This window comes from Lissotriton vulgaris, chromosome 5, assembly GCF_964263255.1.
Source record: "Lissotriton vulgaris chromosome 5, aLisVul1.2, whole genome shotgun sequence".
Classification (NCBI taxonomy): Eukaryota; Metazoa; Chordata; class Amphibia; order Caudata; family Salamandridae; genus Lissotriton; species Lissotriton vulgaris.
In genome coordinates this window covers 185,748,006-185,773,466 of record NC_141693.1, presented here as the reverse complement: position 1 = coordinate 185,773,466, position 25,461 = coordinate 185,748,006, and the positions used below count along the sequence as shown (strand labels likewise).

The window sequence follows — 25,461 nt, the reverse complement described above, 5'->3', positions numbered from 1 at the left end:
ATTTACTGCATTAATCAGCTTAATCGCCTGACACACCATGTTGAGGTTAGTGGCACTGTCCGATTCTGGTTCAACTGCTTCATGGTTTGTGACACTCAACAAGTTTAAGACCCTACTTATCAGCCTTACGGTTCGACCGTATCACTGCAACTAGATGGCTCTTGAGAGCATGAATCTGAATTTCTCGGCCACAATGTGTACCCCGATGGCACCAGCTCTACCTCAAATTAGTGGATGGGACTAGGGACCCTGGTCAATTAGTGCGGTAAACAGCTTGAAGGACTTTTAGTCAGATGGAGAACATGCTGATCGGTCTAAAGGACCATTGACGGCAAGCCTTTCCAAAGACCCAACCCCCGAAACCCCCCCAATCCCCCCAGACACCTAGTCTGTGCATATAGACTCCACCAATGGTTACCTCCAAACAATATTAAAAAAAAAATGTTATTCAGGGATATAACAATTACAAAGTTGTTCACAAAACAATTTTTGCAGAAATCTTTAACGCATTTCTTAGCTCATTATTCTTGCCATATGTAAAACCTAGCATTTGTTTATGCAATAAATCCTTTCCATACAAATCGTAGTACACAATGAATTTCAGTCTGCCTTACTTCCCATAATTGCACTAGAAACATTTTTCATCCAGGCTAAAATCAACATTAATACATTTAATCAGGGGTTCTTCAAATGATCACCCTTGGAACCTAGTGTGCAAATGAAAAACAAAAACAACAATATCATCTACTGCTGTTCTATGCCCTGATCCCAGTTGCACCAAATTTTATTTTCTCGAACAGTCTACCCAACTACCTTGGTGTAAATAGCCTCCTGAATGCAGATTTGTTTTGTATCTTTGGGATCCATTGGGCAACTGTTGGAACTGAATCAAATTTCCATTTGGCTATAACTAACAATCTAGCCGCTAATATTGAAAAAAATAACATGTGGCGCTTCCCTATCATCCCTCCTATATAGGAGACCGCATTGCCAAACAGTACCCCATGTGCATCCGGGACGAAGGTGCGTTCCAGTCGTTTGCTTACCTCTACAAAGATACCCTGCCAAACTTTTTTCAAACACGTACACGTAAACATAATATGCAACCAATCCCTGCTGGATCTTACCCCTTGGTATATTATGGGGATTTTGGAAGCCGTATAATACAGCATCCGTTTGCTGTAGAAGGCCATTCTTCTAAAATTGTCTGCAAGCATGGCCTTGTAACTTGACAGATTGTTGAATTGCCATTGGGAATTATCTAGTCACACCCCTTTAAAGCTTCCATAGATTGAGGCAAATCCAAAATCATTTCATACCTGCCTTTAGTATGAAGTCGCCTATACCAGTTCCCTATGCCTCAAAGTTTGATGACCAAGTACGTTTTCCCTATATCACTTCCAGTGCCCCTATGGTTTGGTGAAAAGAAGCCTCAGGTTTGTGTGAGGAGACACCTTCCTGGCTCCTCTCAGGACATGGCTTAAATTTTGTAAAGCACATCTGTTTTCTAACTTGCTTTCAAGTTGATGTGGCTCTTCAAAGAGTACAAGGACTGACCGTAAAATGTCTTGTAATGTGCGAACAAGAGGCATCCTGAAGCCGAAAATGGGAGGCTGGTAGTGCCAAATGTTTAAGTGGAAAGTTAGTTTTAAGAGCTATGCGAAAATCAAGGTGGTTGCATAAGACTCTCTGAGGCAATGGTTGGCTGTTGAGTATACTCAACTTGTTTGCCCGTGGTGAGAAAGCTTTATGTTGTATGAACGTGTATTATTTTCCCTTTATTTCCATGTGCCTCCTCCTCCGATTGTAGCTATCCATAGTACCTAAGGTACCCATGCTACTCTGTGATCATATCAACCTTAAAGACAGCTTTAAGAATTTGGCTTGTTTGCTTAGCAGGTCTAAAATCAGGTGAGAACTATTAAAAAAACTTTTCTTTGTGCCTTTAACGTCACTAGTCGAGGTAGTGAGTTCTGTAATGGATTTTATTGCTAGAATCAAGGTTTGTTGGCCACGTATCATAAGATTTGAGTTTTTTTCTTAATTGTCGACAGGCCCAAGAAGTTACGGTTCCACCCCAAGCAACTTTTCTTCTCTGCCAGACTTGGGGAATTGCAGAAGGTCTTGATTATGCTGGGTAAGTGAAAACATTCAGTAAATAATGTCATAGTTCAGATGATTATGCTATTTAAGTCCTTATTGACAGATACCAGCAACTGTGCTTTCCTTTCGGCACCGTTTGCGACCCATATTACCGTTAAAATATTGATCAAAAGACTGGTAAACATACTCAAAATATATAATTATTATGTTTGTTGTTTAAAAATACCTGCAGCATGTGCAGCAAGTCTTGATACTCAACAATCTTGAAGATGAAATTTCACTGCCAACTTTTTTTTGCTGTTTAAAAATAACATAATAAAGTAAATGAGGGAAAATAAACCAAAGAATAAAAATTATATTTTTTGTTCAAAGATCTTATCTTTATAAAACTTTCTTAATTCATATAGAAAATGTAGGCAATGTTCAGTTTGTTGAATTAAGTAAATATTTGTATTTGTTCTCAGATTAATCATTGCCTTGTTTTTCTTACTCTGGCAGTTTGTTCAAATATTTGTTTAGCTTAGGCATTGTATAGTTTACAGGAGGAATTACTTTTGTTCTTCTCTCACAGGTTTGAGATTGTAAATGTTGAGCATCTTTCTTTTCACAAGGTTATCCATGGATGTGGCACAGACTACTGTTGTAGAGCTTCAGACTCAAGCTATGGTATTGAAGTTAAATGCTAGGTTAGAGAACTGAACACTAACCTGTTGTCTGGTTGTTCTTCGGTGCAGATCTAACTGCTGTTGATGCCACTTTCCATGTACTTACTCGCGTATATCATTTACGTAATGGATTATTCAGCAACATTCATAAACATATATTATCTTCACCGGTCTGTAGTATGAACAAACATTTTTATGGGTGAAGCTTTATTAAAAAACATATGCCATGCACTTCCTTGTTAGACACAGTTTTAGCTCTTAGTCATCATCTTTTTGTCTCTGTCTCTCTCTTTTACACTGGCCTAACTGAAATTACAATTCAAAAAAAAGTCTAAACATGAACTAAAGACCGATTTTAATTCTTCTCTATCACAGGAAACTGGGATAGTATGAGCTGTGGCTTACATAGCATTCTAGATTTCTATCATTAGTAATTTAAAGAGGATACCAAACACAAGAATATCTCTGCCCTTATTTTGGATGCTGGAATGCATGCAAGTTAATGTTATGGAGTGAACATGCTTTTCCTGTTTTGTTTTACCTGGATCTAAATGGAATCATATTGTGAACATAAACTTTTTTAAATGGTGCATTCAGGAAGACTATCACGAGGCTGTAAGTATGCTCCTACTGCCCCACAATGCAGAGCAGTTTGTTGTGACATTTTATTGTGAGTGCAATGCAGGAGTAAGTATCTTAATTGCTAATTGATAGTTGCACTCATGGCTACACAGGGAGGCAAAAGGCGTGTTCTTGAGTTCAGGGAAGTTACTAATAAGAAGGATAGGATTATATCTTTGTAACTTTTCTTCTTGCCATGGTATTGTCTTTATATTAATTATTTCTATATAATGGCACACTCCCCCACATGGAGATCAGGGTTAACCAGTAAATTAGAGGGTTGCTAGTCCGAAGTGCGGTCTACCTACATCTGGAGTCCCTGGAGCCTACTTTTCCGTTTAAACCTCAGCCCCTCTGACGTTGTATCGCGCTGCGAGCGCTTTGGGATCTTGAATGGTTGTCCCGCCCCCGCCAGTTCTATCAAGCGGCCAGAGAGCAGGGGGGACTACAAAGCCCACAATTCCTGGAGGTTCTTCCCCGCCAACCCACGCCGACTTCCGCGCCTCGAGGCGCTAAAAACATCACAGCTTTCCTCGCATCGCGGGAGCGTCCTGGTCAAGGGCGCGGCCATCTGTGGCCATCCGGGGCCAGAGGAGGCCGGGCTGGGCCACCTCTTTTTCATCGGTGGTTGACAATTCTAGGAGAAAAATAAGGTGGGAGACATTTTTCTGATATTGTAAAAACCGTGGATTGTGGACTTTCGCTGTGTGCGGGACTATTTTTGGACTATTGAGGATATACCATTTGGCTAAATCCCTTTCAAAAGGGGGTGCAGGGGGGTGGAGGGGGGGTTTGGGACTTTGGATGCATTCTTAAAGCGTGCAGAAACTGTTGTGGCCAAGGAAATTGAGCTCGTAGAATGAAGGTTATCTTTGGATCCATCTGGTTATACCCTTCCTCTGAGATTAAGCATAGAGATAACAATTATCACTGCAGCGTCTTCGGTCCCCCTGGACATTCCTTTAGCTTCAAATGGAGCAGTCTTAGATGTAAGCCTGTCCGTTTCTACTGACTCATCTCCTGTGCCTAGTCTACCACCTACTCCTTTAGTTACATGTACTAGGCAGCTACGATCAACATCAGTTATTAGTAGCAAAACTCTACCAGTGAAAAGAAAGGCTAGTAATGCCCCAAAAGGTAGCCGGCAACAAGTGAAATAGCCTAGGAATAATACATTTTTTGCATCTGGGCTGGATAGACCGGTTGAAAATGTCTCAAATCAGGCTATAGAAGGCAGGGCAAGGGGGGGCCTGATGTATGAGCAACAAAAAGTAGAAAATCCCTTGGGGGGTAATACGTCTGATTTTATGAAGGCTATGGAAGAACGGTTGAGGGTTTTTATCACCCCACTTATGGATAAACTAGAGCAAATAGATGGGAGATTAATTACTATTGAAAAACATATTGCACAACAAAAAGTCCCAATTCTTGGGGCAATGCCACCTAAAGAGCACGCTGAGTGCACTTGCAACCACAGTAACTAGTCTGGTGGACCCTATGTTGATCCCAGTATACCAAGCATCCCAAATTGTAGCACCAACTATCCCACCTATAGCTGCCGGAGTGGGAGCCATTCAAGGAGTAGAGTTGGGTCCTAGGGAATCTGCGGGGAGAATAAACCCCCCAGTGCAGGGCTTTCCACGTTAAAGAGTGCTGCATCTCCCTCCGGAAGCATGTCCGTACTCGATAATCTTGGCTAATGTCCCGAAAGTACAGGATGGTACAGAGGAGCACTGGACCACACTCAAAAATAAGGCCCTACATTACTTGACTAATAAAACAGTGTTAGGCGAACATTTGTTCAACAACTTCACAATGGTGAGAAGGGTACCATGGGTGGGAAAAACTAAGAAGATTCTTAAGGGTGATTGTGTGGTGGTAAGTTTTGGTTGCCCCATATTGGTTGGTCACATCTTAAAGCAGGCAGGGTCACTTAGGATTCACTCCGATTTTGTAAAACCCAGTTAGTTTACCCGACCACCACACTGGCACTGAGTAACAGATACGGAGCTTTAAGTTCACTGAATATTAATGATTGACTTGGGTGCGGGGAGAGCTCAGAATTAGGAACGGTCAGCTCAGTGGACGAGCATAGAGAGTGCCCGCCTACTGAACTGGGCTTACAGGATCCTGTCTGTGTCCTAGGCGTAGATAGCGCTATACTAATCTGTGATAGATCCCCAATTTCTCTGCCCAGTGAAGTGGATCTTGTGAAAAACGGGCCTGTGTTGAGAAGAGTAGTAGACTGGTGGACTACATGCGCAGAAGCTCCAATTATAAGGTCTGTAGTGGAAGATGGTGGTACTAATTTAGTAGTATCAGACCCAGTGATTACAGGGAGCAAGGAGTTTAAGCAAACAAGACCTACGGTACCCGAGAATAAGATGCTGATCCTATCATGGAATATTGCAAAAAGATCAAACAGAGGGGACCCAAATTGGGAGGAGTTTCTTTCAACCCACCATATTATTGCCCTACACTGCAGGAAACTTGGGAAGCTAGAGAGTGCTATTACTTGGTTGGATATCAATCATTTAGTAAATTTGCAACACCATCTATAATGGGGTAAGCCGGGGGGGGGGGCTATTGTTATTTAGTCTAAAAATGCAATATAAATCGGAGTTAGTAGCGACAAGTTCCCTAAATATTTTAGCAGTAAGACTTCAGTTTGATTATTTGCCTACAATTTTGGTGGTAAATTTCTATAACTCTTTTACAAGGTTAGATGAATTGGACCATTTCAGAGCACTGTCAGGGTTTTTGGATGACTATGATGCACACAATGACACCTTTTATTATCTTTTAGTGCTAGGTGATTTTAATATTCATGTTTGTCACCTGAAATGTTTACAGAATATGGATAAAACGACCGGTTTGGGAGTACCCACTTTCAGCATACAAAGAGTGGGATGTATCTTGAGTTTTTTTATCTTTACATTATTTGTATGCCCCAGTACAAAGTGAAGCACAGTCCCTTGTCCCAACATTTAACGGTCAAGGTAATAAGTCTATTATAGACTATATTTTAGTGTCGTGCCTTTTGAGAGATACAATAAGTTCCCTCAGGGTCAACCAGAATGGTTTCAGTGATCATAACCCTCTCACAATGGATATTAATATAAAGGCCCTGAAAACTGAAATTGCACCGGCCAGTATCCTACACTCAAATATAGCCACCAAATGTCAAGGCCTTAGATTAAGGTGGGAGGTGATTACTCCTGCTGAATTTCTGGAAGACTTGCATAGGCGTAAAACTGAGGATCTGAGTGTATGCTTAGGGGTGAACTCAGACCCAAGGGATTTCCTCTGTGCTTTTAATCGTATTACAGAAAAGGTAGCGGCTAACCTGACCAGAAATAGCAAAATAAGGTCCAAGAAACTGAAAAGCTGGTTTGACAAAGCTTGTAGCAATGCCCATACAGATCTTTTAAAAGTTCTAAAAGAGCCTGGTAAGAATTCATATAGGATTGCAGAGGCAGGAAGGGCGTATAAAAAGGCTATTAAACGGAGCAAAATTGAGCTAAAAGAGATGGCTTGGGAGGAATTGACCAAAGCGAGTGCTCTGAAAAGTAGCACTCAGTTTTGGAAAGTTATTAACAGTCCTTTGTTTAACGAGACAGAAAACACAAACAAGGATTGTCTGATTCCCCCAGAAAAGTGGGTGGAGCACTTTAGTGGTCTCTATGCGGTAATAAACCACTCACCTTTTATGACCCATAATGAATCTATAGAGGCCGGAAAAATTAGTTTTACTGAGGAAGAAGTATTGGATGCTATTGAGTGCACGGCAAATGGGAAAGCCCCAGGCCCGGACGGGGTGCCGGCAGACTTATATAAGGCAGAACCCTATTATTGGGCAAAGATTTTAACTTCTGTTTTTAACGCAGTTTCTAAAGTGGGTCCCCCAGTGTCCTGGGGCAAAGCAGTTATTGTCCCAATATTTAAGAAGCGTTCAAGAGGGGGAGGAGCTACGCTAGCGAACAAGATGGCTGCTTAGGTCCCCGCTTCGCCGACCTCCGTCTCCTACCGGACTATCCTGTCATTTATCCTGCGTTTAGGCCCTGCCTCCGTGTGTATGAACCTGACTACAGTTTGATGGTGCGGTCCCGGGATTTCTACTGATATGGTAGACGGAGATAGATAGTGTTTCAGTTTGCGGCCCAGGCCAGTTTGGAAGCCGGGGCCTTGAGTACTGGCCCAGCCGGGTTCCAGTTGAATAACATCGGCCATGGGTGTGTGGCAGGGTCCGGTCCATTGCCATGAAAGTTTTCTTGGCTGATTTTGATGGCGGTCTGCTGAGTCATTATACATCGATGGAGGGTCGACGACGTACGACTGGGGCTGTGGGCGGAGGTCCCTGACTAGGTGGCCTGGTCTGTCCCCCGCCGGCGTCCGCTGGGTTGGGGTCTTCGCTTGCGGTGGGGTCTTCGCTTGCGGTGACGGAGTACAGAGTAACACTGTGGTGAACTACAAGTCTCCCTCTGCAGTTGTCTGTTCCCCTGGGGAGGGCGGTCTCCCTCGGGGACATGAATATGGTGGTTGCCGAGTGAGGAGCGGAGGAGCAGACTGAGAGTAAACCGTCGTTACGGACAGTACTGGCGGCCATTGGGGCTCTTCATTCCCACGTGGAGGCCCTTTTTTGCAAACCTATAACGGATTCGCCTGAAACTGGGCGTATTGGACCGGACCCACTGCCTGACATGAAGCGGATCGAGATACCCACGAAGGCCATTGTAATGGAGGAAATGGGCCCCATGCAACGAGAGGCACCGGAGCCTCGGGCTAGCGTGATGGCCGACAAGGGCGAGCTCAGTGCTTCGATTGGATTGTCAAGCCTACTATTGTCGCAGACTATGGGAGGATTCATCGGTGGCCCCTTTCCGGAGACTTTAGCTGGGAACTGTTTTCGGCTTGAAACCGTGCCTCTCCCTCCCCCCACAGCTCCATCAAGATGGCGGAGGAAACAACGTTGGGTGTTCTGGGCGGTGAGGAGAGTCTTTGGAAATGATGGAGTTCTCAGTGACTTACTATCCGTGCCTCGTTCCAGTATGAACTTTGCTGCAATACTTACATACTTTGACTATCCTATGGAGGTGGCAGATTGTCCAGAAGGGGTTCGCAAGCCCGATCGGAAAGGGCAAGGTTGAGACGGATTGACTGGGCTTGACGTCGTGGTTTTGCTGGATGCGGGTTTTGCCACTAAAATGCTTATGGGAGGTCGGGCGGTGTTTACAGTTTCCCCTGTTGAGTAATGCCTTAGCTTTAATAGATTTGTGGATCCATACTGGGGGATTCTTGGTTTTGGCGGGGGGAGGGGTGACCGGGGGCATATACGAAAATACCCTCCTCCAGTTTTTTCTATTTCTACTTTTAGTAACTAGTTAGATGGGGCGACAGGCACACTGCTAGTTGGGGTTAGGTGATGGCCATATGCAGGGGTGCAGGGTGGGGGGTGGGGAGTAGCGCGTTTTGCACTGTCTTCTTCTTTTTCATATTCTCTTTTTGCTTTTCTTTCTCGAGTTATATTGATGGAATATCCTGATTTTGAATATGTTCCAATATCTGGTGCCGTGCTGCTTTTAATATCCTGATTTTGTGGGTGGACGTGTTCTGAGGGCCTGCGCTCAGTTGTATCATTGATTGTTCTGTTGCAACTCCTGCTTCGTAATGCATAGCGTAGGTGTCTCAATTATTCTGTTGTTTTTCCACATCTATCCCGTAATTGTACCTGTTCACCTTACTATTATGTTCGAATGTATGACACCCGATATGTCTTATTTTTCTCTTGTTTTTAAAATAATAAAAAAGATTTAAAAAAAAAAACAAGGGTTCAAGAGAGGACCCAGCATGCTACCGGCCCATCTCTCTCTTAGATTCGGCTGCGAAAATAATGGGAAAAGCCGTACTGGAGCGACTGACAGATTGGTTGGAAGAGAATGCAGTCGTCTCAGATTTGCAGTATGGGTTTAGAAAAGGAAGAGGCACTGCTGGCCAATGCCTCAATTTACATCTTGTTATAGGGAAGTACACGGTCGCAAAGCAGGGGGACATACATCTAGCTTTTATGGATTTTTCCACTGCTTTCGACCTTGTAAACCGATAAAAACTTTAGTCTTCCCTGTCTGACATGGGGTTGTATCCCGTATTGATAGCCATCCTAGCAGTTATCCGCGAGAACACGAGTGCAGCAGTTCGTTACAATGAAAATGGAAGGTTGACGAATGCTTGGCCAGTAAAGCGGAGGGGTAAGGCAAGGGTGTATCCTTGCCCCCTTGTTGTTTACACACTATATAAACAAATTGGGTGATGCTCTAAATTTAGCATGTAAGGACATCCCGAGAGTTGGCCTAAAAAAGATTCCCGCATTATTATATGCAGACAACACTGTGCTAGTGGCTAGGACGGCAAGAGGATTACAATCGCTTTTAGATTGTTTTATTAGTTTTATGGACTCCTTGGATTTTAAAACTAATTTTAAAAAGTCACATGCTATGTCGTTAGGTGGAGGTGGGGCGAGAAAAGCTTCGTTTTTCTGTAAAGGGCAGGAGCTCATTAAAGTACCTACCTTCCCATACTTGGGGATAGTATTTGATGATAGAAGGTCATGGGTCATGGGTGATGCAACGCGCATTAAAGAAGAATACTTTAGCAAGGGCCACAGGGGCCCTGCTGGCCTTTGCCAAACGATTGGGCTGTAAGCCATCACCGGCCCTTATGAAAATCTATAATGCGAAATGTGTGCCCATGGTGTTGTATGGGAGTGAGGTGTGGGGTTATACTAAAGTAAGTGAGATCCAAGTTGTAGAAAATGTCTTTTGCAGAAAAGTGTTGTCGCTCCCCCAATCTGTAGGTACTTTTAATGTACATGAAGACTTGGGGGTTGGCTATATTGCGGATCAGATTGCTGTTGGACCGATACTAGGGTGGCTAAGAATTTGGGCACAGCAAGCTCCCAATTTAAATCAATTAATTATTCAAGATTGTTTATCCTTAGATAAGGCCCTTGCTATACCTTGGATTCGTTATATCAAAAACTAAATTGATTCAATAGGTAGCCCTGATCTTTTTACTAACCCTAGCACCTTAGGCAAAGCTGCAATCAAGGCAGTAAAAACCCAGTTCCTGATTAGGCGAAGGCTACAGAGGGAAGAAGATGAATTGGTAAAACCATCAGTTAGAAATGTTGTCATGCTAAGTACAGGGAGAGACATTCAGCCCTACTTAACTTATAGAAACAAGCCATACCATCTGTTTGTGTTATTAAGATTTAAGCATAACATGCTAACATGGTTGTTATCTTTCCCTAGGGGTTATGCTAACATTGGGACGTTGGGGCCGTGCCCATATGATAATAATTCTGAGCAAAATGTGCTCCACGTGATCTTTTTTTGTAAATTTTATGTATTGCAACGTAATTTATTTTGCCTTTAAGAGGTTGTAATTCTGAGCAGGTTAGACCTGCCATGGCCTACTTACAAATGGTCGGGTCCCCTGTGGTGTGTTTTGGGGTGGCGAGTTACATTACCGGGGCTATTAGATGCCGAAACAAATTATTGCCACCTTAATTGCCTTCCCCCGCCTTTTCTTATATTGTTATCTGCAGCACGATAGAAATTCTTCGCTGTGACGTTTAATTGGATGAATTTTGGAATTCTTAAAATAATGTTCTGTACTGGGTGATAACCTTTTTATCCTGTATATTTATTTTCCAATTGTATAGCACTTTTTACATTTTAATGTATTTAGCTGTGTTAATTGTGGTAGGAAAATATGTTCAACTGTGGGATGAAATAATGTGTCGTGCTTTGATGGTTTTAAACTTTTTAACCGAATAAAGCAAATCTTTGACTGACTGACAGTAAATTAGAGAAAAATTGAGCAGTGTGAAGCCAGCTAATCATACAACTCTGACAGTTTTGGAGTTGGAATCAAACTTATAATGCTTACCAAAAGATTGAGCTGTTTGCAATGTCGTTAATATGCTAATCTTAACCACATGGCTGCTGCGGGGATTTTTGCCCTGTGCTGGAAAATCACTGATGCCATATATTCATGACGAGCTCAGCTCGTCATCAGCACACGACACCCGTGGGTGATGACGAGCTGAGCTCGTCATCAGCAGCGAAAGGGTTAATGATGAGGACATTCCAGCCTTACAAAAAGTTGTTTGTTTACCAGAAAGGACCCATTAGCTTTTTGATAACTAGCGGTGCTCCTGGGTACTATCCATATAGTGAAGGCTATATTTTGTGTTCAGAAAGTCTCGCATGCAAGGGTTTAATTCTACCTTATTTAAAAAAATTGCTATTTAGGCACAAATAAGTCTGTATTTGGTCTCTTCAGAGCACTATTGCAAAGCCCAAAAAGAGGACAGTAGCTCAAGAAATATCTATACAAATCTGAAATGACCTTTGGAAGTACGGATGGATAAGCTCTTAATTAGCTGCGATGCTGCTTTGAATTTGTTCTATCAGATGAGGCTTTACACAGTGGCTACTGAGTCGATTGCCTTCTAAAATGGATGCAGGTGATCGGACAAATGTGCAGGTACAAAAGGAAAGCCCTTTCATTTATAAGTGTGGGAGAGTCTTATAATGGAGGGGAAACTATTTTAAGTAGGCCAGGGCGGAGTTCCGCTATGCAGAACTCTGCGATGTGACCAAAAAACTCAGCTGCGCTTTGTGGAGTTCTGCAAGTTTATGTTTATGTTTATTATGTTTATTAAAGCTTTTGTAGCGCGCTCTGTTACCACGGGGTATCCTGGCGCGGTGAGTGAATTTTGAGAGCAGAAAAAACTGAAAACAGAGTCTGGGGGGACTACTAATAAGGGGCATTGAACAGATGGGTTTTGAGATCTTTTTTAAACAAAGCAATGGTTGGCGAAGCTCTGAGAGAAAAAGGGAGAGCATTCCAGGCAGAGGCAGCTTTGACTGAAATGGATTGTCCTCCTATGCGTGCATATTTGAATTTGGGGGTAATTAAAAAACACAGGTTGGCCGATCGAAGGGCACGGTTGGGAGTGTAAAATGAAAACCTTTTCTGCAGGTATGTTGGTCCCTGGCCGTGGACTGCTCTGAAAGCCAACACAAGAATTTTGAATAAAATTCGATGAGGGACTGGTAGCCAGTGCAGGCTGCGTAAGTGGCTACGCACGCTAGATCTCCTTGGGAGGGAGAAAAGCAAGCGTACTGCGGCGTTTTGTATCACCTGCAGACGGTGGCGAAGTGCGTTAGATTACATCGTTCACACTGTTTTTAGCGCCAGATTATGCGAGGAAAGAGCGTAGTTTTTTTTAAACGCCGCGTTCTCCATGGAGTGCGGAAGAACTCCGCAAGTTCACCACCCAGACCTAATTTTGAGCCCTTCTAAAAAGTACTTAATAGCTATGATATTTAGAAAGTATACTTGAGTAGGGAATTTTCTGTATGTTATTAGCCACTGATAGTTGTACCGTCACAGAAGAATATTGTTATTCAGATGAAGGTTTTGTAATGCATATCTTTTCTGCACATGCTCTGATTAGCCTTCTTCTCTTAACATCTTATGCAGAATATTTTCCACTTGAGGGCATACAAGACTTTGGTAGCAGGATATTTGGCCTTTCTTAAGCTCTCCATAAAGTTTTTTCCAAGCTGAAAATCCCAGTTATGGAATTATCTCTCGTTGGGCATGCTCAGTGATATAAGCTTCTGAAATGTGAAACTGACATGGAAGTTGTGTAACCAGTCTTATCAAAATAGAATTCCCTGCAAACTTAGTATAACGTTCTTGATATTTTGGGGCTCATTACAGTGTTGGGTGAAATCCCTTCTGCCCGACACCGCCTCGGTAATGGGACCGTCTCGACCAACACACTGTCGGCGGTCCCAACCACCCGATTAGAATGTGACCGAACACTGTTCGGTCGCATTCCTATAATTCACTATGGGAGCATGCATTACAGCAGTAAACCGTCCGTAATGCATGCTCTCATAGTGAAATGGGAGGTGCGGTTCATCACTGCACCCCGTGGCAGACACCTCAAGGTGCCTGCCACAAAATGCAGGGATCAACAGGGGGACAACATCGGTGCCCCCTCTGCATCAAACCCTAAGCTGTGCTCCAAAAGGGTCCCTACTGGAGCCTCCTAACACGCTTTCCGACATGGTTTCCATGTCGGACTGACTGCATGGAAACCATGTCTGAAACCGTGCATTGTAATCTCAAGGGTGGAAAGAACCGCCCTTGAGCTTACAGACTGGATTCTCACTGGCAGATGGGCTCTCCGAGCCTGTCGGAAGCCAGCTGGATGACCGACTGGTGTCCTTTCCGACCACTTCCATCATAAAAAAGGCGGTCGGAAAGGAAACCAACAGGCCCATTACGATGCAGCCCTAAAGGCTCCGACCTTTACTGGCATTATTGTAATCTGCCCCTTTGTGTCTCCTTAAGTGGACACTAGATCTAACTCTGGGATTCTAGCTTGTCAAGTTTGTGGAACTCGAAGGTTTGGAGCCATTGCCAAATTATCTGAAAATTAGTCAACATAATCCTGCATGTGTGCTTTGTAAAATAATGCCAGTTTGTAGGAGGTTCTGTTTAATTGATGTGGAAGTTAGTGATGGTGTCGTTTACTTTCACTCCTTCAACTCTGATGGTTTTCTGCTGAATAAAACAGTAGTCTCAAATCCCTGGAAGATAGATACTTCATTGTGATTCTATAACAATTGTACCTAGCATACCTCCTTTCCTCTGTTCATTTTAAGAAACACCTCTAGACATATTAGTTTAACTTCTTCAAAAAGATCCGATATCTTGGATATTTGCATCCATTTTAAATCATATTAATCTCAAGTTGAAGAACTTCTTCTTTTTCCCGAACAGAGCATGAGAAATTGCCTGCCATGTAGGTGGTTAAATTGTTATCTGTTCTAAAAGTATTTTCTATGTAATGGGTAGTTCATGGACAAACCTATGTTACCTTTTTAAATTAGAATGGCTACATCAACAAGCGGTATTGTGCTTCTTTACTTTCTTGGTTGTAGCATCACACCTTTGCATTTCACAAAGATCGTCAAGGGTAACCTCGTTAAATTCATAAACCTCTTTGCTCCTTCTCCTTGGTAGAGCCCAAGGAGTGGAAGAAAAGCCTCAGACAAAAGGTTCAATATCTAAGCTGGTCATATTTATGCATGTTGTTATTGTTAATTGTGATTTATAGAGCGCTTAATACCACCAGGTCTCTAAGCGCTATGAGAGGGAAGCTACAGCACCCCGGGTAAGTATGATATCTAACTGAGTGGAGTTAAGCCCAGGCTTCAGTGCACAGAAGAGTCTTCAAATTTTTCCTAAACGGCAGGAGGGCCTCTTCAGATCGAAGATAGGGTGGGAGCCTGTTCCACAATTGTGGAATCCAGACGGAAAAGGCCTGCCCTCCTTTTCTCGAAAGATTGAACCGCGGACAGGATAATTGATTCCCTGCAGAGGATCTTAAAGAGCGACTTGGGACATATTTCACAAGGCGCTCTTTGATGTAACTTGGGGCTTGTCCATACTGAGCCTTATGGGCGATACAGAGTCCCTTAAAGGAAAGAAGTGTGTGGCCGGTAGCTTTCGATTTGTTTTTGGCCAGTGTCGGGGGTCCTGCTACAGCTTCAGCAATGTCTATTATGTCATATAATGGAGGGGCCGTCATGGCCATGAGAGGAAAGAACTGTGTTGCCATCCCAGCCGACAGACGGTTTGGAGTCCAGGCCCAGATGGTGACCACCGATTTTCAGAAGATCTTTCCAATGGGAGAGCGCCTATATATTGGACTAGCAGGATTGGCAATCGACGTCTTGACAGTGTCCCAGCGTTTGAAATTCCGGCTAAATCTCTGCGAACTAAAGGAAGGCCGTCAGATCAAGCCTAAGACATTCATGAGCCTGGTTTCCAACCTTCTGTATGAGAAGCGGTTCGGACCCTACTACGTTGAGCCGGTTATTGCTGGACTAGACCCCAAAACCTATGAACCATTCATATGTTCTTTGGATCTGATTGGCTGCCCAATGGTGACAGAGGATTTTGTTGTCAGTGGTACTTGCGCAGAGCAGATGTACGGAATGTGTGAGTCCTTATGGGAACCCGACATGGAGCCTGACGACCTGTTTGAAACGATCTCTCAGGCAATGTTGAACGCAGTGGACAGGGATGCTGTGTCCGGCATGGGAGTTGTTGTGCATGTAATAGAAAAAGACAAGATCACCACGAAAACTCTAAAGGACCGTATGGATTAACAGATCATTCATTGTTCGTTCCCACTTCAAGCAGTTAAATATTTGTTTTTTTAAATAAAATTCTGTATGCCGCCTGTGAGTCCCTTAAATTTGATCCTTATCTTTATGGGGAGCCAATGAAGTTTTTGCAGTAGGGAGGCTGCTCTTGTATATCTAGGGAGTTTAAAAAATCAGTCTCGCGGCATCATTCATTACCACCTGCAGCTTGTCTAGCAGGTTATCCGGTAGCCCAATATGAAGTGCATTGCCATAGTCTAACCGAGACAGGATCATAGCTGTCACTACTGTACGCATGGTGGAGAGAGAGAGGATAGATGAAAGTTTCCTCAATTGCCTTAGTAGGCCCTCACATGTCCCAAAGACGGCAGAAACTTTGTTAGACAAAGAGAGATTAGTGTCAATTTTTATACTCGGGCTTTTTACCCCTGGTGCTGGAGACAGAGTGTCTCCCAGCTCCTGTGGCCAAAATAGATAAGACCATGGGTTATTATCTGAGGTAGTGGCCAGCACCTCAGTTGTGTCTGGGTTGACCTTTAGTGAGTTGCTAGTCATCCAACTCACTGCGAATCTCAAAATATCTTGTACACGTGCATGAGCTCGCGGAGTATTTTTGATTTGTAGGATAATTTGGGTGTCATCAGCGTAATTAAACACTTGACACTCCATCTGGGCCAGGTCCATCACCAGCGGGCGCAAGTAAATATTAAACCTCAGTGGTGATAGAGCGGACCATTGGGGAACTCCACTGGTTAAGGACCCTCTATCTGACACGCAATCGCCCATCTGAATTACTTGAGTGCGGTCCGTCAGGAATGAGGCCATCCACTGATGAATCATCCCATCAATACCTATGTCCCGAACTCTGGTCAGGAGTTGATCATGATTGACTGTGCCAAACACAGCCGACCGGTCTAAAAGGATCAGTGCACACAGTTTCTTTTTATCTGCGGTTTGCCTGATTTCATCCAGTACAGATAACATCACTAGGTCCGTGCTATGGTGGGCTCGGAAGCCAGCCTGCCGATCCCCAAGTAAGTGGTAGTCGTCCATAAACCCTGATAAAGTTTTAAGAACATGTTGTTCAAGGATTTTGGCAATAAATGGAAGTTGGGAGATAGGTCTAAAATTTTTCATAATGGTGGTATCAGCTCCCACTTTTTTGACTAATGGAATTACTCTGGCTTCCTTAAGTTTCCTGGGAACTATCCCTGTTTCCAGAGAGAGATTAAGTAGGGAAAGGACTTCTGCCTCAATCGCTGGCAGGGCTTGTTTAAAAGTCTTTGGGGGGCAGGGATCTGCCGGTGAGCCTGACTTTATCTTCGATGCAATATAAAGCAAAGAGTCTTGATCTATTTTAGGGAAGGTGGTAATAGATTCCATTATATTCATGTTTAATTTTCTCCTTCCCAGGACCTGTATATTGATAGGAGTATTATGAATGTCAGCTAGGATATCTTTGACTTTGTCTGAAAAAAAAACGTCAGGAACTTATTACATAGTTCTGGACTGGTGGGAGCTTCTTGCATTTGCTTTTGGCTAAGCTCTTTTAAAATTTTGAAAGTTTCCTTTTGTTTATTATCGGCGGCCAAGATCCTGGTTTCATAGAATTCGGCCTTTCTTTTTAGAATGGCTTTTTTGTAACTACTAAGATTAAGCCTGTATCCAAAAGTGTCTGTGTTCGACACCGTTCCCCATGATGGTCTTCTCGCTAGACTCTTCGAGATAGGTCTACGGGGGACGGTGTTCGACTGGTTTTCCTCCTTTCTAGCCGGCCGCCGGCAAACGATCTGGGCTCCGCCTGATTCCGCCGCGATGCCGCCTCTGGGAGTCGGGGTCCCTCAGGGCTCTATCTTGAGCCCGACCCTTTTCAACATCATTATGACCCCATTGGCGGCGTTGGTGGAGTCGCATGGCGCCCAGATCGTATCCTACGCGGATGACACCCAGCTCCTCTTTTCTTGTAAAAGAGGAGGTGACTTTGATGGGGAGAGTATTCGGGATTGCCTTGGGGCTGTGTTTCATTGGTTCCATCTGAACAGCCTCAAGTGCAATTCCGACAAGTCCGAGGTGCTTTTCTTTGGGTGTGACACAGAGCCAGACTGGCAGACCTGGTGGCCAATGAATATGTTCCCTCCATCTTGTTCCTCTCAGGTTGCTAAAAATCTGGGGGTTAAGATGGATAACAGGCTAACCTTGAAATCCCAGATCCTGGGGGTGTCGGGCACCTGCTTTGGCATCCTTAGGATGTTGCGGAGGTTTCTTCCCCTGCTATCCGAGGAACATAGGACGTTGACAGTCCAGGCTCTGATTGGGTCCAGGTTGGATTATTCCAACATTCTTTACCTGGGCCTTCCAGAGTACTTGCTACAGCGGCTTCAAGTGGTGCAGAACGCCGCTGCCAGGGCAATTTTTGGTCTTAATAGGCGTTCCAGTGCCTCTGGCCTGTTGGCAATTTTGCATTGGCTTCCCATCCGCAAGCGGATCGCCTTTAAGGCATTGACCCTGGCCTACAAAGCTCTTCACAAGGGGGGAGCTAAGTACCTCCAAAAGAGACTGGTCTTTTATCAACCGACCAGGTCTCTGAGGTCAGAATCCCTGTACCTGGCTGCTGTCCCACGGGTTAAGAAAGTACGCCTCGGTGGCCGCTCTTTTGGACTGCTGGCACCACAGCTGTGGAACTCTCTGCCGCTGGCTCTGCGGGGAGCCACTAGCCTGCTGGCTTTTAGGAAGGGCCTTAAAACTTGGCTGTTCACTCAGTAGCCTGTCTTTTGTAAATTTTCTGGCTGATTCTTCTTCTTTTTTATCTGGTGTTATGTTAGTATGTCGCAGTTTCCTTTCTTTCTCCTATAAAGCGCCGGGACACTCTTTTTGAGTAGCCGAGCGCTATAGAAAAGATTAAATAACATAACATAACATAACATAACTCATAGGTTTTTCGCCATTGTCTTTCATAATGGTGGAGGGTCCGCTTCATCCCCCTGAGTTCTTCAGTGAACTAGGGGGCGCCCTTCCCCTTATTTCCCATTTTTATTTTACGGGCTGGTGCGAGTTTATTAATGGCCGTAGTCAGTTGCTTATAGATAGTCGCAGCTAACTTCAGGATCTTCGGATCATGTTTCCTTGGGAGCCATCGCTCGTATAGTTTCACTCAGACTATTGGTCTCAATCTTATTCCTACTCCGCACAGTTTTCCATCTGGGCAGAGGATGGGTGGACCGGCTAGTAAAGGTCATTTGGAACCTAATGAGGTAATGGTCGAACCATTCACACCGGGATGCCTCTACTAGGTTAACCAGTGACTGAGTGGACCAGACCAAGTTTAGAGTGTGGCCTTTCTCATGAGTGGGGGTGTCCACCAACTGGTACACTCCTAGTGTGGTCATTATTTCATCCAACTGTTGGGCTCGTGCTTCTCTAGGTAGTTGGTCCCAATGAAAGTTAAAATCCCCTACCACCAGGAGTTGTTTGAACCGTGAACATAGGTTAGTGATAATTTCAGTGAAATGGTCAATAAACTTGGGGGAGGTTCTCGGGGGGGTTGGTATACTACCCCCACTGCCACACTCATAGTAAGAGATGTAAGAATACCTTCTACTGAGAGCCGGCTCTTGATCTGCGGCTCTAAATACGGTGTAATATAATTCAGAGCATGCAGTTCAGCGCTTGAGTATGTCAAGATTTATTCAGGGGTCCTGGCCCCTGGGCCCATTCGGGCGTGGACGGGTGCAGACTGGCTTGCCTTAGGCGTGACCGCAGCGCGATCGCTGCGCCACCGCTCCAGTGTGCAGTTATTACGCCTTGCGTATCTCGCCCCACCCTGTCAATCAGGCCAGCAGACTCCCAACCACTAGACCGCAACAAGAAAGCAGAAGTGGTAGAGAGAAAGCTTGTGCCCCGTATATCACAAAACCCAGTGCAAATTAGAATTGTATTTTTTTTAAAGTAGCAGCATAGTACATTTTACACATTTTAAAATTCACTAACAGTTTAAAAAAAGATTTCTATCAAGCGCACAGCACCGGAGCACTGTAACAAAACCTCTCTGGGCTGCGTGGCTGCTCCAGCGTGCAGTTATGTACGCCTTGCGTGTCTCGCCCCACCCCGTCAATCAGGCCAGCAGACTTCCCTCCCAACCACTAGACCGCAACAAGAAAACGGAAGTGGTAGAGAGAAAGCTCGTGCCCCGTATATCAATCAATCAATCAATCAATCAAGACACTTGTATAGCGCGCTACTCACCCGGAAGGGTCTCAACGTGCTTGGGGAAGGGGTCTGCTACTGCTTGAACAGCCAGGTCTTCAGTTGCTTCCTGAAGGAGAGGTGGTCCTGGGTCAGCCGGAGGTGGATGGGGAGGGAGTTCCATGTCTTGGCTGCCAGGTAGGAGAAGGATCTGCCTCCGGTGGTGGCTCTTCGGAAGCATGGTAGGGCGGTAAGTGCAAGGCTAGCAGACCGTAGCTGGCGGGTGGGTGTGTGGAAGGTCAGACGGTCGTTGAGGTACTTGGGGCCCAGGTCGTGGAGAGACTTGTAAGCGTGGGTGAGGAGCCTGAACGTGATCCTCTTGTTGACGGGGAGCCAGTGCAGGTCCCTGAGGTGGCCGGAGATGTGGTTGCGTCTGGGGATGTCCAGGATGAGTCAGGCGGCGGCGTTCTGGATGCGTTGGAGTCTTTTCTGTAGCTTGGCTGTGGTTCCGGCATAGAGGGTGTTTCCGTAGTCCAGTCGGCTGGTGACGAGGGCCTGGGTGACCGTCTTCCTGGTTTCGGTCGGAATCCATCGGAAGATCTTGCGGAGCATGCGAAAGCATGAAGAGGAGACGGCGTTGACTTGTCTGGTCATCGAGAGGGAGGAGTCCACGATGAATCCCAGGTTGCGTGCGTGGTCTGTAGGCTTGGGGGCGGTGCCCAGGGCTGGGGGCCACCAGGAGTCGTCCCAGGCGGAGGGTGATGGTCCCAGGATGAGGACTTCCGTCTTGTCTGAGTTCAGTTTCAGGCGGCTGTTCTTCATCCACCCGGCGACGTCTTTCATCCCTTCGTGGAGGCTGGTTCTGGCGGTGTCGGGGTCTCTGGTGAGGGAGAGGATCAGCTGGGTGTCGTCGGCGTAGGAGATGATATTGAGGTATGTTGGAGTGCGATGGTGGCGAGAGGTTTCATGTAGACGTTTAAGAGGGTGGGGCTGAGTGATGATCCTTGCGGGACGCCGCAGATGAATTCGGTGGCCTCGGATCGAAACGGGGGGAGGCAGACTCTGTGTTCTTCCGGCGAGGAACGAGATGATCCACTTTAGTGCCTTCTCTTGGATGCCGGTGTTGCTGAGGCGTTGGACTAGGGTGCGGTGGCAGACAGTGTCGAACGCTGCGGAGAGGTCCAGGAGGATGAGTGCCGCTGTTTCCCCGTTGTCGAGCAGGGCTCGGATGCCGTCGGTGACTGCGATGAGGGCGGTCTCGGTGCTGTGGTTGGCTCTGAAACCGGACTGCAAGGGGTCGAGGGATCCATTCGTCTCGAGGAAGGCGGCAAGTTGTCTGTTGGCGATCTTCTCTATGACTTTAGCACGAAAAGGGAGGAGCGAGATGGGGCGGAAGTTTTTGAGGTCGGTGGGGTCCGCTGTTGGTTTCTTCAGTAGGGCGCTGAGCTCAGCGTGCTTCCAGCTCTCCGGGAAGGTGGCGGTGTCGAAGGAGGTGTTGATGACGTCTCGGAGCTGGGGTGCGATGGTGGAGTCGGCCTTGTTGAAGATGTGGTGGGGCAGGGGTCAGTCGGGGATCCGGAGTGGATGATGTTAATCGCGCGGGCTGTGTCTTCGGTGGTCACCGTGGTCCAGGTGCGGAGGGTGGCGGTGGGGTGCGTTGGTTTGACGGTTGGGTGCGTGGATGGTGCGCCGAAGCTGTTGTGGATGTCGGCAATCTTGCGGTGGAAGAATGAGGCGAGGGAGTCGCAGAGATCTTGTGAAGGGGTGATGTCGATGTTGCCGGTGCTGGGGTTGGAGAACTCCTTGACGATGCTGAAGAGTTCCTTGCTGTCGTGGGCGTTGTCCAGTCGATTCTTTAGTGATTTCTTCTTGGTGGTGCTGATGAGCTGGGGGTGCTTGCGGGTCGCGTGTTTGAGGGCGGTCATGTTGTCAGTGGTCCGGTTGAGGAGCCAGGCTTTCTCGAGGGTGCGGCAGGTCTTCTTGGAGTCCTTGAGTTCGACGGTGAACCAGGGGGCCTTCATGCTTCTGGGTTTGCTGGGGGGGTTCTTCAGTGGTGCGAGGTCGTCGGCGCAGGCGGTCAGCCACTGCGTGAAGTTGCAGGCTGCTTCGTTGGGGTCCGGTGTGCTGGCCGGGGAGTTTTGGCTGAGGGAGGTGGTGAGCTGGTCGGTGGTGATCTTGCTCCAGCTTCTGTGAGGGATCTGTTGCGGGTGGTGGTGGGTGGTGATTTTTCTGAAGCTGAAGTGGACGCAGCTGTGGTCGGTCCAGTGAAGTCCAGTGGAGTGGCTGAAGGCGATGTGCTTGCTAGATGAGACGACGGGATCAAGTGTGTGTCCGGCGTAGCGAGTGGGGGTGTTGACCAGTTGCTTGAGTCCAAAGTTGGCGAGGTTGTCCAGCAGGGTGACGGTGTTGCAGTCCTTGCTGTTCTCCAGGTGGAAGTTGAGGTCCCCTAGGAGGATGTAGTCGGCGGAGGGGAGGGCGTGTGGGCTGATGAAGTCCGTGATGTCTTCGCTGAATTGTGCGTGTGGTCCCGGGGGTCTGTAGATGAGGGTTCCTCTGAGGGTCGTCTTTGGGTTGGTGTGAATCTGGAAGTTGAGGTGTTCCGAGGCGGTGTAGGTGTCGTCGGCGTCGGTCGTGATGCGGATGGTGTTCTTGTGGACGATGGCGATGCCTCCTCCGGTCTGGTTGACGCGGTCCCTCCTGATGATCTTGTATCCATCCGGGATGGGGATGGCGATGTCGGGGGCTTAGGCGGCGTTCATCCATGTTTCAGTGAGGAAGGCGATGTCTGGTGAGGTTGTGTCGAGCAGGTTCCAGAGTTCGACGGCGTGTCTGTGGACGGAGCGGGTGTTGAGCAGGATGCACTTGAGGTCGCTGCTGGAGTTTGGCTTGGCGGGTGCGGTGCCTGTTCGGAGGCAGGTGAACTTGCAGGTTGTGCAGGTGAAGGGTCCGTGGAAACGTTTCGGGGCGGCGCGGCAGCAGGTGGGCTTCCGGCTGGTATTGAGTGCGTTGAGGGCGGCGGTGCCGTAGGTTTGTCGGGTCGTCTTGCGTCGGTGGAGGCCAGGGGTCCTGGCGCTGGGCGAGGTCCAGGCGCTGACGGGCGCAGACGGGCTTGCCTTTGGCGTGCCTTCGGCACACAATCGGCGTGCCCGCTGCGCGTACGCCATTTATGGCTAAGTGGGAGGGAAGGAGGGAGGAGCAGCCGGGAGGCGGCAGCGGGAAGGGCACAAAACGAAAAGGGGGCATGGCCGCTTGGACGGCGGCGGGGAGCGGGGCGGGCAGGGCACAGGGGGACTGATGAACAAATACAAAAGCTGATACAACAGCGTGCAAGGGGACAGCAGTGACAACAATACAAAGGAAAATGAAAACAAATGGGAGAAAAAAATATTTATCACACAAACGCAAATACGGTGGAGGGGCAGGGAACAGTGAGGCAGGCACAACGAGGCTGCGGGCAGCAGCGAGGCGAGGGGCACACACACAGCTGATGGCCGTGCGGCGCAGGGGTGTCCTGGGAACAGGTCACACTCACCTGCGCCGCGCGGTCGCCATTTATGGCCAAGTGGGAGGAGCAGCTGGGAGGCGGGAGCGGGGAGGGCACAAAACGAAAAGGGGGCGTGGCCGCTTGGACGGTGGCGGGGAGCGGGCGGGCAGGGTATATCACCAACCACAGTGCAAATTAGAATTGTATTTTTTTAAAAGTAGCAGCATAGTACATTTTACAAATTTTAAAATTTTGGAACAGTTTAAAAAAAGATTTCTATCAGGCACACAGCACCGGAGCACTGTAACAAAACCTCTGAAGACCTAGCTGCCATTGTGCGGCATGCTGGGATTGTGATATTCGATGAGCAGCCTAACATTGTCAGTGTTGCTTTTCTGTGTGCTAGGCTACATGCTAAACAGTACTTTACTGGGTTTTTTTCTTTTTGTAAAAATGGGAAAAGGAAAAAACCTATTTGGGCTACAGGGGTAACTAACGTCTGCTTCATAGTCTCATTGTATTTTTTTGTCAAGGATATTTTTATTGATTTTCCAACATGAAGTCAAAACAAAATCTGCACAATATCCCACGCAGGGGAGAAACATACAGTAACAAGTACACAAATACATGGCAGAGAACATTGTCTTGTATATTGGCAGTCCCGATTATAGCAAGTAGCTTAACTGAGGGGTACAGCTTCTAATACTTACGGGTTCATAATACAGATGGATAGAGAAGGTATGTCAATAGTGGCTTATGGTAAACTGACTTCTTCTCTGTCAAGCTTAATCCTCTTGACATCCCTGACATCCCCACCGGTGAGTCGAATCCACGGTGGGTGCTGGCATAGCATGACCCTCCCCCTAAGGAACAGAAAGAACATTTAAAAAAAAACACACAAAGAAACCAACTGACACCCTTACCCCCCCCCTCCCACCCCCTTTACCCCCCCCCCCCCCCCGATTCCCACCCCACCCCCCTCCCCTACCATGGTGGCGGAAATACGAAAGCTAGAACTAGCCTACAACAGTGGGGTCTACTCAAAATTGGAAGAGATGAAGAGGCCTAAACGTAGCAGGGCAGACAGCCGATGGAAGAACTTGTGAAAGGAAGGAGACCAGCGGACCCCACCTAAACTCAAAATTCTTAAAATCATCTTTAAAGATATCAGACATGCGCTCCAGGCTAAGCAATTTCCAGAGGCGGGAGTGCCACAAAGAGATTGCCGGCGCTTCCTTCCTCTTCCATGCTGCTGCTAAAGTAATCTTAGCCGCTCCAATGCTAAGCCACATTATCCTTTTATCCGCTCTGGTCTGGTGCTCTAGAGAAGGGTCTCAGAAGGACCTCTGCCATAGATGTGGGGTTGGGGTACCCAAGCATGTCTTTTACCTGTGCCAGACATTCCACCCAAAAGGGCCAAATAGTTGGGCAATCCCACCATATATGCTGGAAGTCTCCAAGCAGACCACACCCCCGCCAGCATCTGTCTAAAGTGCCGGGAAAGATCTGAGAAAGTTTGGAGGGGTGTAAATACTAGTCCATCATTGTCTTCATATGTGCCTCGCATAGGTCCGTGGATTGATTAAATTTGACGATATCGGACCACAAATGTGACCATTCCTCGTCCGTAATGTCTCGCTGAACCAGCCCCTCCCACATGGACATATACCTCGGACGAGGAGAGAGTGTAGTGGAGAGAAAAAATTTGTACAGGAACGAAATTACTCCCTTCATAGAGGAAGTCTTGGTAAGAAAGGCTTCGTATTTAGTAAGGGGACGAGTTGCTCCTTCGCGCACCTGAGGTGTAAGTGGCCAATGCATGAACTGGGTGTAATGGTATCGTTCCGTATCCATATTCTCTCTTACAATTATCAAAAGTAAGGGGGTCATAGTTGTGGAATAGGTGAGTCAGGGCAAGACATCCCCCTCCCTCCAAGCGTCAAAGGGCCCCTCCTGTAAAGCCTGGGGGAACGCCGTGGTAAAGTGGAGTGGTGTAAATGGTGAAGGGAAGGTAGTCCAGCTATCATCTCCACCATGGAGTCCCAGAATCGTAAGGTGGTGCGTGTAGGAGTGCTAATGTAGAAGTTTTTGGGTCTATCATTTTTCGGGCACCAAATTAAGTCCCATATGGTCCTTCCAGCCACACTACGAT

The 25,461-nt window shown here is 46.6% G+C and overlaps 1 protein-coding gene and 1 pseudogene across 10 annotated transcripts in view; both read left to right on the top strand.

Annotated features, from left to right (window-relative positions):
* Nucleotides 1–25,461, top strand: part of EHMT1 (euchromatic histone lysine methyltransferase 1) — an 834,115-nt gene that overhangs the window by 475,779 nt on the left and 332,875 nt on the right. For all 10 annotated transcript variants that reach the window (XM_086921124.1, XM_086921127.1, XM_086921128.1 and 7 more), the window contains one exon: nucleotides 2,055–2,137. In XM_086921124.1, the coding sequence (XP_086777250.1) occupies nucleotides 2,055–2,137 (83 nt within the window). The remainder of the gene's footprint in view (nucleotides 1–2,054; nucleotides 2,138–25,461) is intronic.
* Nucleotides 14,961–15,725, top strand: LOC147710437 (proteasome subunit beta type-3 pseudogene; annotated as a pseudogene).